Source organism: Ranitomeya imitator, chromosome 7 (assembly GCF_032444005.1).
Source record: "Ranitomeya imitator isolate aRanImi1 chromosome 7, aRanImi1.pri, whole genome shotgun sequence".
NCBI lineage: Eukaryota > Metazoa > Chordata > Amphibia > Anura > Dendrobatidae > Ranitomeya > Ranitomeya imitator.
The window spans coordinates 50664311-50681639 of record NC_091288.1 but is presented as its reverse complement, the minus strand read 5'-3'; the positions used below and the strand labels follow the sequence as shown (position 1 = coordinate 50681639).

The following is a 17329-nucleotide window of genomic DNA, read 5'->3' as shown; positions in this document are numbered from 1 at the left end:
ACCAGCAATGCTGATAATATGTTAGCTGTGACATGAGTGCAGTATCTGTAAGGGCTAGCAAAGAAATCAACAAGTATACAACATGGAATATCTGGACAATCCTTTACTGTAACTCTTTTTTACTTTCCCTTTTTTTGATTAGCTGAGTATTCTGAAGACAGAGATGGAGCAATCCACACGAACCTATGCTTTGTATGATAATCAGCCAGCAACAAAGCAGGAGCAGCAAACGCATATCCAGGGTTTATATAAAATCATTCTAAACTTGGGAACACAAATCATTTCTACAGCACAGCATTCAGTAAGTAAGATTTTTATTTTACATGAGTTTTCTATAAATGGCTGTATACAGATCAGTGTTGCGTGGTTTCTTAAAGCATAATTATAGTTTTGCATGACTCTTCAGAATAAGTTTTCATGAGGCTGTACATAAAGAGCAACATTATTTCAGGCCATTATATCATTTGTATACTGCATTTTCACTAGTTTCACCACCACAGGCTTCTGATTTCCAGTTGTTTCTGAGCTAGTGGATAAAAACTAACTGCTGTGATGTCTCCCGTACATGTAACATGGAGACATAAGGAATTTCTGCTCTCCAGTGTCTCTGAACCCTTGCTCAAGATCAGCAACAGCATGGAAGACATTATACAGGAGTATTATAGGGAATCCGTCAGTAGGATCAACTGTCCTAAACTATCTATATGGGCATAAAGGTAATAGAAATGAGAATAAAATGATATCTTGATAGCTGCAATCCAATGTCTTATTCCTGAGAAATCCAAGGTTTTATTAATTTGTAAATGAGCTGTTAAGATCTATGGGCCGGACATAGATCTCCCTGAGAATCTGCCTCCAGGGCTTATGTTAAATGATAGAGGGAAACACCAGTGTAAGACATGTAGGTCAGGAGAGCAGACTGTCAGTCATTAGTACATGTCTCACATTAGTAAACCCCTATAATAAGCATTTGAGGTGGATTCTCAGGGAGATCTATGTCCAACCCATAGATCTTAACCGCTCATTTACATATAAGAAAAATGTGGTCTAAGACATCGGATCACAGATATTGAGGTATCATTTTATTCAGCTTTCTATAACCTACATGCCCATATAGATGGCTTAGGAGGGTTGACTCTATGAAGAGATTGCCTTTAAGCAGTGTAGCTGTGAATCCTGTGAGGATGAGATAAAACAATTAGTACAAGGTAAAAAAAACAACTGTGTATCTCTCTTCTTCACTTTCTCACTCTGCCTATTAAAATATATGGAGAGGGGAGAAGCAGATTTAATCTGGTCCCTCATTGAGCAGAGAGCGGGCAGTCCATCTTTTCTTAAGCAAGAAAGATTTTAGTTGTATTTCCAAGCAAGTTAAGGAAGCAGTGAGGAGGAGAGGAGGCTGATAAGTGGAGAAAGAAGCATATTTATACCATATATTTATAAGAAGCATTACCATAGGAGGGACTGGGGTTGGGAACAAACAGATTTATTTTAGTCGATTTGCTGGAACAAATCCACAAGCAAATATGCACCAAAACTGAAATGACCTGGTGTAGATTTGCCGCTGTGGATTTTCCTGTAACTTTGTATTTGCTGTGGAATAAAAATTTAACTTCCCATAAAGTGTGGAAAGAAAAAAAAACAAAACCCCTAGAGCATAAATACACGTTTAGTGCTATATATTGATTTGGGAATGCATAAAAATAATAACTTAAATTACAACCTGAGTAGTAAATAATATAAATATCTGTTTACATCTATATCTATTATTTGTATTCTCTTTTTAGAAGTACATTACTATATCCTTACACGGCCTTCAGCACCAGATTGATGACTTGGAACGTGATAGTATCACCTGGAACTCCAATGTTAAAAACCTGGAAGAGAATGTATCTGACAATCAATCCAGCATATCCATAGATGAGGTCAATGAGGTTAGTTGCAAACAAGCGCCAGATTGGAAGTGACAGGGGGGAAGATTTAGAAATACAGTTAGAGAGTTTCCTCTACAATCTTATCAATGACCTATCTGTTGCATAGGCCATCAATATCAGATCAGTGGGGGCCAACATCCTGCACTCCCACCCATCAGCTCGGTATACATTTTCACCTGCTGAACCCAAGCGAGGCCACTAAACGGACAACACGGTGCGGTTCTGCTCCATCACACATTTTATCTTGTTGCTGCTGGAGCTGCTAGCAGCTGATCGCTGGTGATTTTGTCCCCCCTTCGATCTGACAGTGATGACCTATCCTTTGGATAGATGAACATCATCAATATTGTTGTATCGGGAAACCCCTTTAATGTCTTTTATCATTGAAGAATATCGCATTGTGAAAAAAAAACAAGTCTCCATCCGCTTTTTTTGTGATAAGTGCAGCCAAAGTATTCAAGCAGCACTTGATGCAACAAAGTTCGCATCCATTTTATTACAAGATGTGGCAGCAAGCATCAAATAAATAGTGAGATTTAGGGTTGAGCGAAACGGGTCGGCCATTTTCAGAAGTCGCCGACTTTTGGCAAAGTCGGGTTTCATGAAACCCGACCCGACCCCTGTGTGGGGTCGGCCATGAGGTCGGCGATCTTCTGAATCTGGTATCGGAATTCCGATACCGAGTTCCGATATGTTTGCAATATCGGAAATCGGTAACGGAATCCATATTTAAGTGTAAAATAAAGAATTAATATAAAAAATGTTGCTATACTTACCCTCTGACTCGCCCTGGTACTAACCGGCAGCCTTCCTTCCTTAGAATCAGCGCGTGAAGGACCTTAGATGACGTCGTGGCTTGTGATTGGTCGCGTGACCGCCCATGTGACCGCTCACGCGACCAATCAGAAGCCGCGACGTCACCGAAGGTAATTCAAGCGCTGATTCTTAGGAAGGAAAGCTGCCGGAAAGAAGCAGGGCAAGTCCGAGGGTGAGTATATACCTAATAGGAATATACTCACCCTCGGACGCACCCTGCTTCTTTCCGGCAGCCTTCCTTCCTAAGAATCAGCGCTTGAAGGACCTTCGGTGACGTCGCGGCTTGTGATTGGTTGCGTGAGCGGTCACATGGGCGGTCGCGCGACCAATCACAAGCCGCGACGTCATCTAAGGTCCTTCACGCGCTGATTCTAAGGAAGGAAGGCTGCCGGTTAGTACCAGGGCGCGTCAGAGGGTGAGAATAGCAATATTTTTTATTTTAATTCTTTATTTTACACTTAAATATGGATCCCAGGGCCTGAAGGAGAGTTTCCTCTCCTTCAGACCCTGGGAACCATAGTATCCCATTGCACTGCATCGGGTTTCGTGTTTCGGCCGACCCCGACTTTTCTATAGGATCGGCCGATTTCACTCGACCCGACTTTTGAGAAAGTCGGGTTTCGTGAAACCCGACCCAGTCCTATAAAAGTAAAAGTCGCTCAACCCTAGTGAGATCTGTTTTTTTCCATATGTCAAATATTGGGGAATATAATATTGTTGCACTTGAATTGAGCAAAGATTAACCATTATGGAGCTTCCTGAGCTCCGGTTAATAACTATTTTTGCACATTGTGTCAATTGTCTCTTCCTGAAAGGGATTTTGTTGTCAGAATGAATGAATGAATCTATTAGTAATCTATTGTTTAAATAGTTGTTTGTTTTGTTCTATGAATTTTTGCAATTTGCAATTTTTTTTTTTTTTTTAAGTAATCTTTCAATTTTCACACTTGACCACTGGGATTTTAGACTCCTATTTTGTCTTTTTTAGGAAGTATTTACAACAGTATCTTTATGAGCAGAGGCAGGATTACAATGAGTGACAACACCTCTATATACAGCTGATTACATAGAATCCACCAATCACAATAGGTGATGTCACCGCTCCCCCGCTCCTCCTCCTTTCACAAAGACCTTTGCACACGCCCATTAGATGCTTCAATAACCGTGCAAAAAATAAGGTTCATTGTGTCTAATGTGCATGTAAAGTTTTTTAAACAACAGGAAGTTAGAGTCTAAAAAAGCCCCGTGGCCAGTGAGAAAATTGCAAGATTTCTCATTTTTATTTTTATTAAAGATTGTGGTTAAAAAAAAACAAATTGCCAACTATTTTGTTTAGAGACGTATTTAGCCCACAAACCTTATTTAAGCCAATAGGTAATTTTCTGATAAAAGCTTTCTTTTGTCCACCATTGACGAGGGACCACTGAAGTAAAGTACTAGCACAACCTTGTATAAGCAGCCCAAAGCTGTGACTGTAAAGTAACCCCCCATGCTCCCCTCACTGAGATCTCTTAGTATATGTACTGCAGTCTTCTGTTACTCTTTTCTTACTGGCGTCTAGGTAATCTAATCTAGATTACTTAACCTTGTGTTACAGAAATCGGTTATCCATGCGCTGACTTACTACCGAGCCTGATAGTGACTGACAGCAGCTTAAACCAGGGAGGAGGCTTCTCTCAGCCAATCTCAGACTCTCAATAGACACTGAAGTCAAACCGTAGTTATGGATCAGCGCTCTGCACTTAAAGAGGATCGGTCACCAGGTTTCACTGTACAAACTGAAAACATTATTACATAGATCTCTTTGACCTGATGAGTCTGGTGTATTTACTTTGAAAATCCATTTCGGGATGTGTGTAGGGTCCTCACAGTAACATGAACATTGTAGGAGTCCAGCTAAGGCTCATTTTAATATTAGCATACATATTAGTCCATATATGTTATATACAAGAACACATTCAAAGTACATAAACACAAAAAGGATCCCTCGCATAACAAATAAGAGAGATCACATGAATGTATAGTTCAAAAACATGGAAATTTTTATTGAAACACATACAATATAAAAAATCCTCAACCAATTAGGTCATAAAGTTTAAAAATACCTCCGATCTATAGAAACAGCAAGTCTCATGCAATGATGTAAATAAATACCTAAAACATTGCTTACAAATGGCCCACCTAAATGGTAATTGGCCTAAATAATAGCATAATGATGTGGTAAGTGCAAAACCTACATACGGGAATAATTGTATATATCTAATACAGCACACAACTGCTACCAAAATTACACAAAACAAGAAGTGTATAATGTCTATAAATATACCGCAATGGCGCAATAATAACTATGCATGATGGTGCTATAAATGTGCCAATAAAAGGTAGCCATTAGAACTGCATATATGTACAAAACATACTAACTATATGCATGGGGGAAAAAAATAGCTATATAAAAATCGCAATATGGCTAGATGGTAACAATAGCATAGGTGAACCCTATAAATGTGCCGCGATGCAAAAAATGCTACCGCTACTACAAAAGGGCGATGTATATCTATTGAGTCAAGTCTTAGACTAAATAGCCCCGATACCTATTAAGACCGATAGTATAATGTCAAACACATATGTTGACTACAAACAATCCCCTTACATGCCCCATTGGCCACCAAAGAATAAATCCCGAGCAGGAGATGAAATATAATTACCACATAAATCAAAGCGCAGGACCTGCTGACTGCCCGACGCGCGTTTCGATAGAATATCTTCTTCCGAGGGCGAAGTCAACATATGTGTTTGACATTATACTATCGGTCTTAATAGGTATCGGGGCTATTTAGTCTAAGACTTGACTCAATAGATATACATCGCCCTTTTGTAGTAGCGGTAGCATTTTTTGCATCGCGGCACATTTATAGGGTTCACCTATGCTATTGTTACCATCTAGCCATATTGCGATTTTTATATAGCTATTTTTTTCCCCCATGCATATAGTTAGTATGTTTTGTACATATATGCAGTTCTAATGGCTACCTTTTATTGGCACATTTATAGCACCATCATGCATAGTTATTATTGCGCCATTGCGGTATATTTATAGCCTAATGTTCATTTTAATATTAGGCTACTTTCACACTAGCGTCGGAATCTCCCCGTCGCAATGCGTCGGGCAGAGATTCCGACGCTAGCGTTTAACGCACTGCACAACGGAGGCAGCGGATGCATTTCTCCGGCGCATCCGCTGCCCCATTGTGAGGTGCGGGGAGGTGGGGGCGGAGTTTCGGCCGCGCATGCGCGGTCGGAAAAAGCGGTCCGTCAGGAGCAAAAAACGTTACATGTAGTGTTTTTTGCTCCCGACGGTCCGCCAAAGCACGACGCATCCATCGCACGACGGATGCGACGTGTGGCAATCCGTCGCAATGCGTCGTCAATACAAGTCTATGGGGAAAAAACGCATCCTGCAAGCACTTTTGCAGGATGCGTTTTTTCTGCAAAACGACGCATTGTGACGGATTGCAGAAAACGCTAGTGTGAAAGTAGCCTTAGACACATTATTATTACTACACAAAGGATAAAACGGTCATTCTGATGTGGATTTTCAAAGCAAGTTATATCAACTTCATTGGGAAAAAAAATCTATTTATTAAAGTATGCAGCTGATGATGTGAAATCTGGTGACAAATCTGCTTTGAAGGGGAATTATGTTGAACATGCCGTCCTATCTCCAGGAGAATTTACAGTAAACGGATTAAGGGGGTTTATCGAACTAAACTACCCATCATAAAATAATAAACCATATATTAACATCTCAAACCGGTGCCTCTGATCACAGCACCATGTCTGGGAGGTAAGTATGTATTATTTTTATCTGTGCATGCGCACTCATAGATGAAGGCTGTCAATCACTAAGAAGGACTGCCCACTGGACTCCTAAATACAGGGCTATAGATCCATATCAGTACATATAAGTTGTAATGAATCTCTTCCTAACCATTTCACTGGAAAGAGTAACTATTGTTTTGTTTGTCTTTATCTTTCATAAATCGATAATACATGTGAAAATCAGAAATTTTGTAATATATCTGATCAGAGAAACCTGCTTCTTTCGCCTCCTGAACTGATCTTTTATTCTTAAAATTCTCAATTTATGGGTAAAATGTGTGTTCAGTGAATACAGACTTTCCCATTACTGAGATAGGAGATGGCAGTTGTGCGTGTATCCTTATTCCTTAAGGTACCGTCACACTTAGCGACGCTGCAGCGATACCGACAACGATCCGGATCGCTGCAGCGTCGCTGTTTGGTCGCTGGAGAGCTGTCACACAGACCGCTCTCCAGCGACCAACGATCCCGAGGTCCCCGGTAACCAGGGTAAACATCGGGTAACTAAGCGCAGGGCCGCGCTTAGTAACCCGATGTTTACCCTGGTTACCATCCTAAAAGTAAAAAAACAAACGCTACATACTTACCTACCGCTGTCTGTCCTCGGCGCTCTGCTTCTCTGGTCTGGCTGTGAGCGCCGGGCAGCCAGAAAGCAGAGCGGTGACGTCACTGCTCTGCTTTCCGGCCGCTGTGCTCACAGCCAGACCAGAGAAGCAGAGCGCCGAGGACAGACAGCGGTAGGTAAGTATGTAGCGTTTGTTTTTTTTACTTTAACGATGGTAACCAGGGTAAACATCGGGTTACTAAGCGCGGCCCTGCGCTTAGTTACCCGATGTTTACCCTGGTTACCAGTGAAGACATCGCTGAATCGGTGTCACACACGCCGATTCAGCGATGTCTGCGGGGAGTCCAGCGATGAAATAAAGTTCTGGACTTTCTTCCCCGACCAGCGACAGCACAGCAGGGGCCTGATCGCTGCTGCCTGTCACACTGGACGATATCGCTAGCGAGGACGCTGCAACGTCACGGATCGCTAGCGATATCATCTAGTGCAGTGTTTTTCAACCAGTGTGCCGCGGCACACTAGTGTGCCGCGACACATGGTCGGGTGTGCCGCGGGGAACGGGAGTCAGCTGTTCTCTGTGGCGACTGTCAAGCTGACAGTCGGCACAGAGAAGCTGCAGCGCGCCGGCTCCCGGAGATCAATTGTACTCGCAGACATCTACCAGCTGCGAGTACAATTGAGGCTCTGACCGCTGGGTCAGAGCGACGCCAGCAGCGTGATCAAGTCATGTGATCACGGTGCTGACGTCACTATCCGGCGCACAGGAGACAGAAGACACTTGGTGGTAAGTGCTCCTGTGCTGTGGAGCTGAAGACACCGAAGATTCAGCGTGGGGCGGGTTTATGGGGAGTATGTGGGGGGATTTATTAAGTGTGTGGGGGGATTTATTAAGTGTGTGGGGGGATTTATTAAGTGTGTGGGGGGATTTATTAAGTGTGTGGGGGATTTATTCAGTGTGTGGGGGGGATTTATTCAGTGTGTGGGGGGGATTTATTCAGTGTGGGGGGGATTTATTCAGTGTGTGGGGGGGATTTATTCAGTGTGTGTGGGGGATTTATTCAGTGTGTGGGGGGATTTATTCAGTGTGTGGGGGGATTTATTCAGTGTGTGGGGGGGATTTATTCAGTGTGTGGGGGGATTTATTCAGTGTGTGGGGGGGATTTATTCAGTGTGTGGGGGGATTTATTCAGTGTGTGGGGGGGATTTATTCAGTGTGTGGGGGGATTTATTCAGTGTGTGGGGGATTTATTCAGTGTGTGGGGGGGATTTATTCAGTGTGTGGGGGGGGATTTATTCTGAGGGGGAGGATTTATTCAGTGTGTGGGGGGGATTTATTCAGTGAGTGGGGGGATTTATTCAGTGTGTGGGGGGGATTTATTCAGTGTGTGGGGGGATTTATTCAGTGTGTGGGGGGATTTATTCAGTGTGTACGTGGGGGGGGCTGGAATTTATTTAGCATGTGTGGGGCAGGGTGCATTTATTCTGTGTGGAAGGGGATGGATTTATTCTATCAGAAGGGGAGTGGATATATTCTGTGGGGCTGAGTGGGGAGATGGGGGTGGACACAGTAGCGAGGGGAAAAATGTGTGCTGACAGTACTGGGAGCAACGGTGATGGGATGTGTGAGGACAGTATGGGGAGTCGGGGGAATGTGTGAGGGGGGAATGTGTGAGGAGGAAATATGGAGAGAGCAAAGGGGTATGTTAGCAGGGGGGGGATGTACAGGAGGAGGCTATTAGAAATGTGTGCAGACAGTATGGGGGGATGAAAGTGTGAGTGGACACATAATAGATACTGAGTAGTGTGAGGGTAACAGCCAGGAGGAGACAGTATGCCAAGTAGGAGGAGTGTAATGAAGGGGCACAGTAGAGAGACTGGGCTCTCTATGAGGGACACCGTATGAGAAGGCAGTGTGAAGTATGGAAAAGAGAGAGAGGGTAGTGTGGATGGCATGTACCATAAGAGGGACAGTGAGGGTCATATTATGTGCTGGGAATAAAGTGAGGGGCAATTATTTACTCAGGGGCTCAGCCTAGGGCAGATATTGTTATTCCGGAGCATTATAATAACACTGCTATCTTTAAGGGTGTTGTGTCGGGATGTGCTGCAGAAGACAGGAGAAGATGGAAGTCTGCAGAAACGAGCTCTGCCGGTGGATGAGAAGAGTCATCATGGCATCTGGACAAGGTGAAGATGAAAAGAAAGAGGCGACTCCACAAACAACGTCATCTATCAGGTACCTGGATGTAAATGTGTTTTTTTTGTGATACTAATTCTCATTTTTATTTGTTAGGAACATTAAAGGGGATGTCCAAGGTTGTGATGAGTCTGCAGTCATACTATGTGACTGCAGACTTCTGAATTCTCACAGTGCACACTGCTATCATAATTCTCTGATGTTGGTGATTTACATACATGTGGTCACGTGCTGACTAGACATGTGTGGCCTCATTCAATGAAAATGAATTGACTGAGGCCGGACACGTCTAGTTAGAATGTGACCAGAAGTATCCAAATCACATACTTGTGCTGTCATGACCGTCCACTCTGGCCACCGGCAAGGGAGAATCCTGAAAGTGTGCAGTGCTTGCGCTGTGAGAATTCAGAAGCCTGCAGTCACATAGAATGACTGCAGACTTTCATCTCAAACCTGGACGCACCATTTTGTGCCATTTTGGTTGGTGGTGTGCCTCGGGATTTTTTAAGTATAAAAAGTGTGCCGCGGCTCAAAAAAGGTTGAAAATCACTGGTCTAGTGTGACGGTACCTTTAGTGTCGGGAGGCATCCTTTAAAGAAGGGAAATATTTTAAAGCGAGAGACCCCTTCAATTGCACACGTCATGTGGACTGCGGAGCTTCAGAATCGGCTGAGGCTGCAGAGTGCATGGATTTATGTCTCCTTGGAAAATAGTTCACAGTGTTAATAGCTCAGCAAGTCCAGCTGTCCCTGTCACCGCAGCAGTGCCTGACCCTAGAAGTGCTAAATCTACTACAGATTTTTTTGGGGAGGGAACAGAAACTAAATTATTTTTGACACCGTTGCAAACCCCTCTTCTCTAGAGAAGGAGCATTTGGCATTCACATCACCTTCATACTTTTTTAAAGGGAACTTGTCATGTGAAAAAATGCAATTAACCTGTAGATATGGGGTTAATCTGTAGATTGATAGTGTGCTGAGCCTGCGCCGGTACTTGGAGCCCCGCTGCTGGAAGGAAAAGAACTGTATTCCTCCCGGTAATATTCGGGGTTTCAGTCATAGGTGCGGGGCCGGTGTGGGTTCAGTCTGTAGTGAGCGGTGGCTGTAACCTCACCCCTTGCACTGACTGACAGCCTGTCCTAATGCTGAGCTGCCATCAGTCAGTACGAGGGGCGAGGTTACAACCACCGCTCTCTATCTATAGCGGTGACTGAACCCGCGCAGGCGCCACCCCTATAACTGAAATGCTATGAATAAAGTTTGTTTCCTCCCAGCAGTAGGGTGCCGGCAGGTTCAGAGTGCTATTAACCTGCAGATTATCCACATATCGGCAGGTTAATAGTATTTTTTTCAAATGACCGGTTCCCCTTAAAGAGAACCTGTCACAAACTTCTCCCTCTTCCAAACCTTCCATATGACTAAGTAGGCGAGTTGGTATAAATTGATTTGCAGGACCCGGCCCGTTGACCACATCTGTAATATTTGGTCGCCGGTTGGGAGTCATGAGAACTATGTCATACCTGACAGCTTGGCATCTGTGGTTCTTCATTTGATTAGGCAGCCTGTTGCAACTTCACGTGTGTCATACCGCAACAAAAAATAAAAAAGTTGGCTGCTTGAAAAAGGGGAGAAAAAGGCATAAACATGAAAAATAACATGTTACTTATTACTGTACACGCCACTGATAAGCTGCATCAAATTTGTTAAGTGGTGTGATCCTCTTGATGAATTCGCCGCACCTTATTCCTTCATGCCTCTCACAAAGACTGACATTCATTATGTTACTATTAATGAATCAGGGCCAAATGTATTTGCAGAATTGCAGGTTCTTTTTTAATCAACAAATAAATATTAAATAATAATTAAAAGTTACTAAACTATAAGTTCCCTCTAAGGCGAGGTGCAAATGGCCGTGTTTATTCTCATCCGAGAGAATCGGGTCAATTATGAAAATCACACTCTGATCAAACTCTGATCGTATAGTGTCAGCATAGTGGGCTCCTATTCTCTTACAGAGGAGGAGATGGAGAAAACAAATTCTCCATGTTCTTCATTCTGTCAGTTCGTGGAAATCTGACTGCACTCAGATGTCATCCGAGTCTAATGGTTTCAGAGACTCATTGACTTGCATGGTCGAGTGCGATTTGAATATCGGATCAGACTCGGGCATGCGGCGATTCTTTTTCTTGGACCGACATGATCCGAGGCAAATATCTGAGAGGTGTATGGCCCCATAGAATAGCATTGGTCAGAGTGTGATCCAATGTTTTGTCAGATCTCACTGAGACCTAAAATACAGCCATGCGCACGAGCCCTAATAGGGACCGATATAAAAATACAAGTTTTGCTGCTTTTAGCTCATAAGTGATTCCCCCCATCTCCCCCAAAAAAGAAAAAAACTGCATTCAAACAAGGCAATTCTCCAGAAAAATTCTCACATCATCGAGGATGGACCAATTTTTTTTTGCTCCTTGTACACTACCTGTTTATATAAAGGGGGGGTGGGTTCACATACTTTTCTTGCATAAAGGCCTTATACTATATTTCCACCCTGATACAAATATTTCCATAGGAACAAACCTATAACGCAAAATATTTCGGCAGCCTTCCATTTTTATCTTTGTAATACAATTAGCATTGAGTAACACAACTCTAGAAAATATATATAGGGCACTAAATGTAGCCTGTCTGCGCCAGCACGCGGTAGCCTGTCATTCCATTGCACTAAATTCTTCTGCGTGCAGATAACGGATATTTCGGGAGGTCTGCTCTCAGCTGTTGCTAGGTGGCAGTTCCAGCGACAAGTGATGCTTGTGTAACCTAGATTTCAGTAACATAGCTTGTTAGATTTTCTAGTATACTTTAAAAAAAAGAAAAAATGATTGACACAAGTCTATTGTTCCTCCCGAACTTAGCTGTGCAATGGTTCAACAGGACAATGACAGATACACCGCAGTGTTACTCAGTGTTCTATAGGAGATGCAAATAATCCACGGCAATCACCTTTCTGCTTTTAATCCCTAAAATTACTCTTTAAAAAGTCATATAATTGATTCACACCATTAGCGCCTTCACCACTGTCTCTGAAAAAGAACCAAATGGTGTAAAGCAATCGTAGGCTGTCTGTGCTTTTAGTTATTTCACCACTTTATGTGCTCAAAATTAAGATGATCTTTATGGATTGAAAGAAGAATAGTGAGTGCCGTGGATTTTTTTCCTACTGTATGAATCCACTTTTCTCTAGTGTACAGTGTCATAACACGCCTTTCCATTCCCTGGAGCAAAGATTCGGCTTATTGCACTAGCCCTGTTTATGAATTGTTGGCCAAGGCAGAGTGGATGTTGGGCTCACCTCTGGCACTCGGCACCTTGGCATATGTGCCATGCTTCTCCTTTCTCCCAGCTTTGCACTTGCTGAGTGAGTAGCAATCAAATATTGATTTGGGAATGTAAGGGGCAAAGCAAATTGCCGTTGGGGGGGAAACTGAATACAATCATTAAAAAAATGGAGAGAAATAGGAAAAGTGATCAAAGGTCAATCAAATACTGAATATGGTGAAAATGCTAAAATGTACGTGTCAAAATAGCAAACTCTGGATTCTAAAAACGGCAGATAATTGTTTCATATGTCAATCAAGAACACTCCAAATATAGCAAAGTGACAAAGAGAAAAGATGGAAGATGGAAACAATATAACATCTGCATTTTGACTGAATAATGATATCTATTAAAAATAAAACAGTGTGTGGCTCCAGTTATTTTAAAGATTTTCTAATAAATTCCAATCCGTTTTATTCACAGCTTTCTAATGGTTTCTAGTTGAAGCAGCACTCAGTCCCATCTCACAGTACTATGAAGGCTGCAGCCAACATGACTAACAATGTCACATTTGTACCATTTTGGGTGTTTCCTCTCCTATGGTACTACATTTCAACAGGTCACCGAATCTGCATCAATAGGGACCACAAACTACTGACTAATCAACAAACACCCTTTAATAAATAATCAACATCCAAACAAAAAGCATGTCAATGCAAACCTGAAAATAAAATTGCCCATCCCACAACTTACCACCCGTTATTAAAGCCTGTCACATGTTAAAACCTGATTTTAGACTTCACTTTACTAAAGCCATGAACAGGAACACACCTCATTGAGGCCACCACTTTCATTCATGCCACTCTGAAGCACCTACCCATTACTCAGATGCTACACTGTCAATCCACCACCCACTATTAATACTATCCTTAACCACTGGCTCTGTTGTTGCCACTCAGCCATTTTTCCAGTGCCCCTTCCCCAAAAATGAATGCCAAATCACCCTAGTGGTGATAACTATTCCAACTACCATTGTCAACCCTCTTGAGAAATCCTATATTTCAAAACCAACCTTCTGCCTCCCACCATACCCAACTATGATGCCAACTTGTTCCTCCTTTTTGTGTTCATGCCCTGTATAACCCCTCCCAAATAAACCGTATCTGCTGTGGACCTCTCACATTTACTGGCAGCACATTTGCCTTTTTCCTTATTCCCACTGCCACCAACTGAGTCTGAGGAGAATGTTATGAAGCAGGGATCCACAAACGGTGATCCCCAAGGTTACTGTAGATCCGGAACCCCCTTCTGCATTATGATTGGGAAAGAAAAGTTGGGAGCTGCCGCCGTTCGTGTGGGACGATCTGTGGCTGAAACACGACTGATTGGAGTAGATGTCATGGTGGAAGGCGACGTTGTGCTCACATTTAATTGTCAAGGTCAACTTTATCTTCAACTTTAGGAGGTAAAAAAAGTTAAGTGGCTCTCACCAGTGCTACTGATGTCCCATGTTCTTGGGACCCGTTGGTGATCAGCGGTTTGCACCTCCCTGTTTTAAAGTAACAAAACAGAAAAAGCTGATAGTCTGCTATAACTCGAGCATTGCCTGAAGGGGAGGTGCACAGTTTCTATCTTAGGTGTCATAGGAGTTGAAAACTGTTTCGTAAGGCCTTGCACTTTGTGTAACACAGTATCAATTTTTCTTGGAGTGTTCTGTTAATTATGAGACTAAGTTGCCTGCAGGAAAGAGGCAGGCTTCATACAAGAAGAAATGCAACAGCAAGCAGAATTTTATCAATATATTCTTGGCTACACAATCCAGCTCAAAATCAGGACTGATCGTAATTTTCCTTGTCTGTGTGAGTGGGGAAAATTCTTGTAAGAGAACTTTGAGAAACTTCTTAATTTTTATAAAATCCCTGAAATTAGAATATAATACCGGGAATAATTCTGCTAAAGTTTTTGACTAGCAGCACCCTTTAGAATAATGAAAAAAGGACTTGACATACTAACCATGTACAGATACTAGATGTTTCTGGCATGCCCTGCGCTAGTATATAACTGTCTGTGTGGCATCCCAGGAGTCCGGTTGCCAAAGTGGCATTGCCTCCCTCACAGGGGGTGATGTCATGCCCAGAAGCAAGGAGGGATCCCTATTCCAGGTACATCAGCATACAACACCTTTCCAGACTCCAGACCAGAAGGGGGAGCTCTAACACCTGTTTTAGGGGAGCTGCCCTATAAATTCTGGCCTGGAGGCGGGGTTGGTCAGAGTGAGTGTTAAGTCTGTGGAGCAGACAGTGACGGAAGAGGCAAGTAAGGAGAACCTGAAGGATTGGAGCTGCGACCACAGGAGCTCACCCAAGGATTGCGCGCCAAAGACCGGACACCGGAGTCCATGGTTGAGTGGGACTGCAGGCCCAGCAACTAAATCCGGAGGGCAGGAGATTGCAGGTCTCCTGGCCCCAGCTGACACCCTGATGCACAGCAGCATACTAGAGCCCGGAGTCACCATGAGGGAATAACACCTGGAACAGGCTCAAACTGCCTGCCATGTGGGGAATGTTCTGTTTCATGGACAGACAGCAATAGGAACTTGTGGAGAGCTTAAGGCACCAGGGACCTGGGGAGCAGTGCAAAGTAAGGCCTCCAAATCCACCTGGCTAGGTGGATCCTGAAATGCTTCCAGGCTGCACAGACCTCCATGACCACCTGTCACCAGTGCCCCGTACTGCATCTGCAATTAAAGGTAAATAAACTACAGTCCTTGAATCCTCCAGTTATTTCCTGTACCCTCAGTCCTGCATCCCAATATCCACCATCCTTCATAAACTGTTCTGGTAGCCCAGGGGCCCCGCTCCACCTGTGGTGAGCCAAACTATCTCAGTTGCAATACCACCAGCCCCAGCGGTCCTCTTAAGCAGAGTCGGCCATCTATAGCCAAACACCACAGGTGGTGTCTCGTGAATCCCGTACAAGTATACCCTCATCACTTTTATTCCGCGCCCAGGGCCACAGACCGGGTCACTGCTGCCGTGACCACCCCTTTAAGAATCGCCCGACCTGATTCAGAGTACCCCATGTCCCCAGCGGGAGTCGCACTGCGCATGGTAGTGGTGTGCAACCAAAAGCTATAAGTACAGTACATCTGTGAGATGATTCATGACAAGATCCCTGTGATGGCAGAGAAAAAAATGTGAAATCGGATCTCTAGGTCTCAGAAAAAAAGTCTCATGTATCGGAGCATTCGCTAGCAGCTGCTGCCCTCCATCTGAGAGCAATCTGAAAGCGCTGAAGGCCTTTCTGCGCTTATTTCTGTCCTATAGCATGTGTACAAACAAAAACATCTCCCATGACTTTTTTTTCTTTAAGCATCTCCTTGCTCCAGAAATCATCATACAACTTTTCACCAGTTACCTTTATGTTCTGTCTGGGTATTTCTCAGGGACTTATGGAATAAGTTGTGTCATGGTGGTCTTGCCCTTTAGGTGGCTTGCTATGTTATTACAGTAGGGGTGACTCATCCTCTATATGTTAGCGTCTTAGTTACATGTAAACATTTAGACATACGATCATTTCTAATTGATGAACAACGAGAAAACCATATATAACAATAATTATCAATGACCTTCATTTTTAGCCTTTATCTTCAGCTGAGCATCCTCCAGCAGTCTATGGAATAGGAGGACTTCAAAGCAAGTTACTATTTAATAAAAAATGTACTACAGATCCAATAATTTTCCATAAAGTTTCCAATCTTATTGTTATTATAAAAACAAGGATAAATATTCCAAAGAGGAAAGCTGATAAATAAACTAGCCCGATATCTTTTTGCTTTAACCTTTAAGCATTGAAACAAGAAGGGTTGGTATGACCTTAGGGTAAAGGTGGCCATACAATTTATACACTGGTTCAATTGGTGCCTCTTCCCTCCTTTTCCCATACACAAGAACACAAGATTAAGGATCCATAAGCTTACGCATTTTGAGTTAGCAACCCTTATTCATAACTCTAAAGGGTGGCTAACTCAAAATGCACAAGCTTATGGATCCACATTCTTTTTTTATATTTTTGCTTTTTCTCACCATGTTTTTAATCGCACAGTAAAAGATATGTCTTAACATTTTCCCAATGGTGCTGGAACCCAGTCCTCATGGACCCTTCTTTCTTTTCTGACATTGATACCAGCCTGGTGTCTTCCTACACTCCTTGTACCACACCCTGACCAAACAAGGTCTACCAGGGTACCTGTGTGAATAAAAGTGGTTTTCACACTATATTGCCCTCCCTGCAAGGTGAGCTAATTACCTTTTTTCCTTCCCTCATTGTGTAGGACCACCTTATTATATGTAGTGATTACATATTTTAGCAAAACCAAAACATAGTAACATAGTAACATAGTTAGTAAGGCCGAAAAAAGACATTTGTCCATCCAGTTCAGCCTATATTCCATCATAATAAATCCCCAGATCTACGTCCTTCTACAGAACCTAATAATTGTATGATACAATATTGTTCTGCTCCAGGAAGACATCCAGGCCTCTCTTGAACCCCTCGACTGAGTTCGCCATCACCACCTCCTCAGGCACCACCTCCTCAAACAAGAAAGAATAAACGATAG

The 17329-nt window shown here is 43.0% G+C and overlaps 1 protein-coding gene across 1 annotated transcript in view; it reads left to right on the top strand.

The window, feature by feature from the left end:
- CCDC141 (coiled-coil domain containing 141) overlaps window positions 1–17329 on the top strand; it is a 162768-nt gene that overhangs the window by 119052 nt on the left and 26387 nt on the right. Inside the window, exons 16-17 of the mRNA XM_069733219.1 lie at window positions 143–301; window positions 1788–1934. Coding sequence (XP_069589320.1) covers window positions 143–301; window positions 1788–1934 — 306 coding nt within the window. The remainder of the gene's footprint in view (window positions 1–142; window positions 302–1787; window positions 1935–17329) is intronic.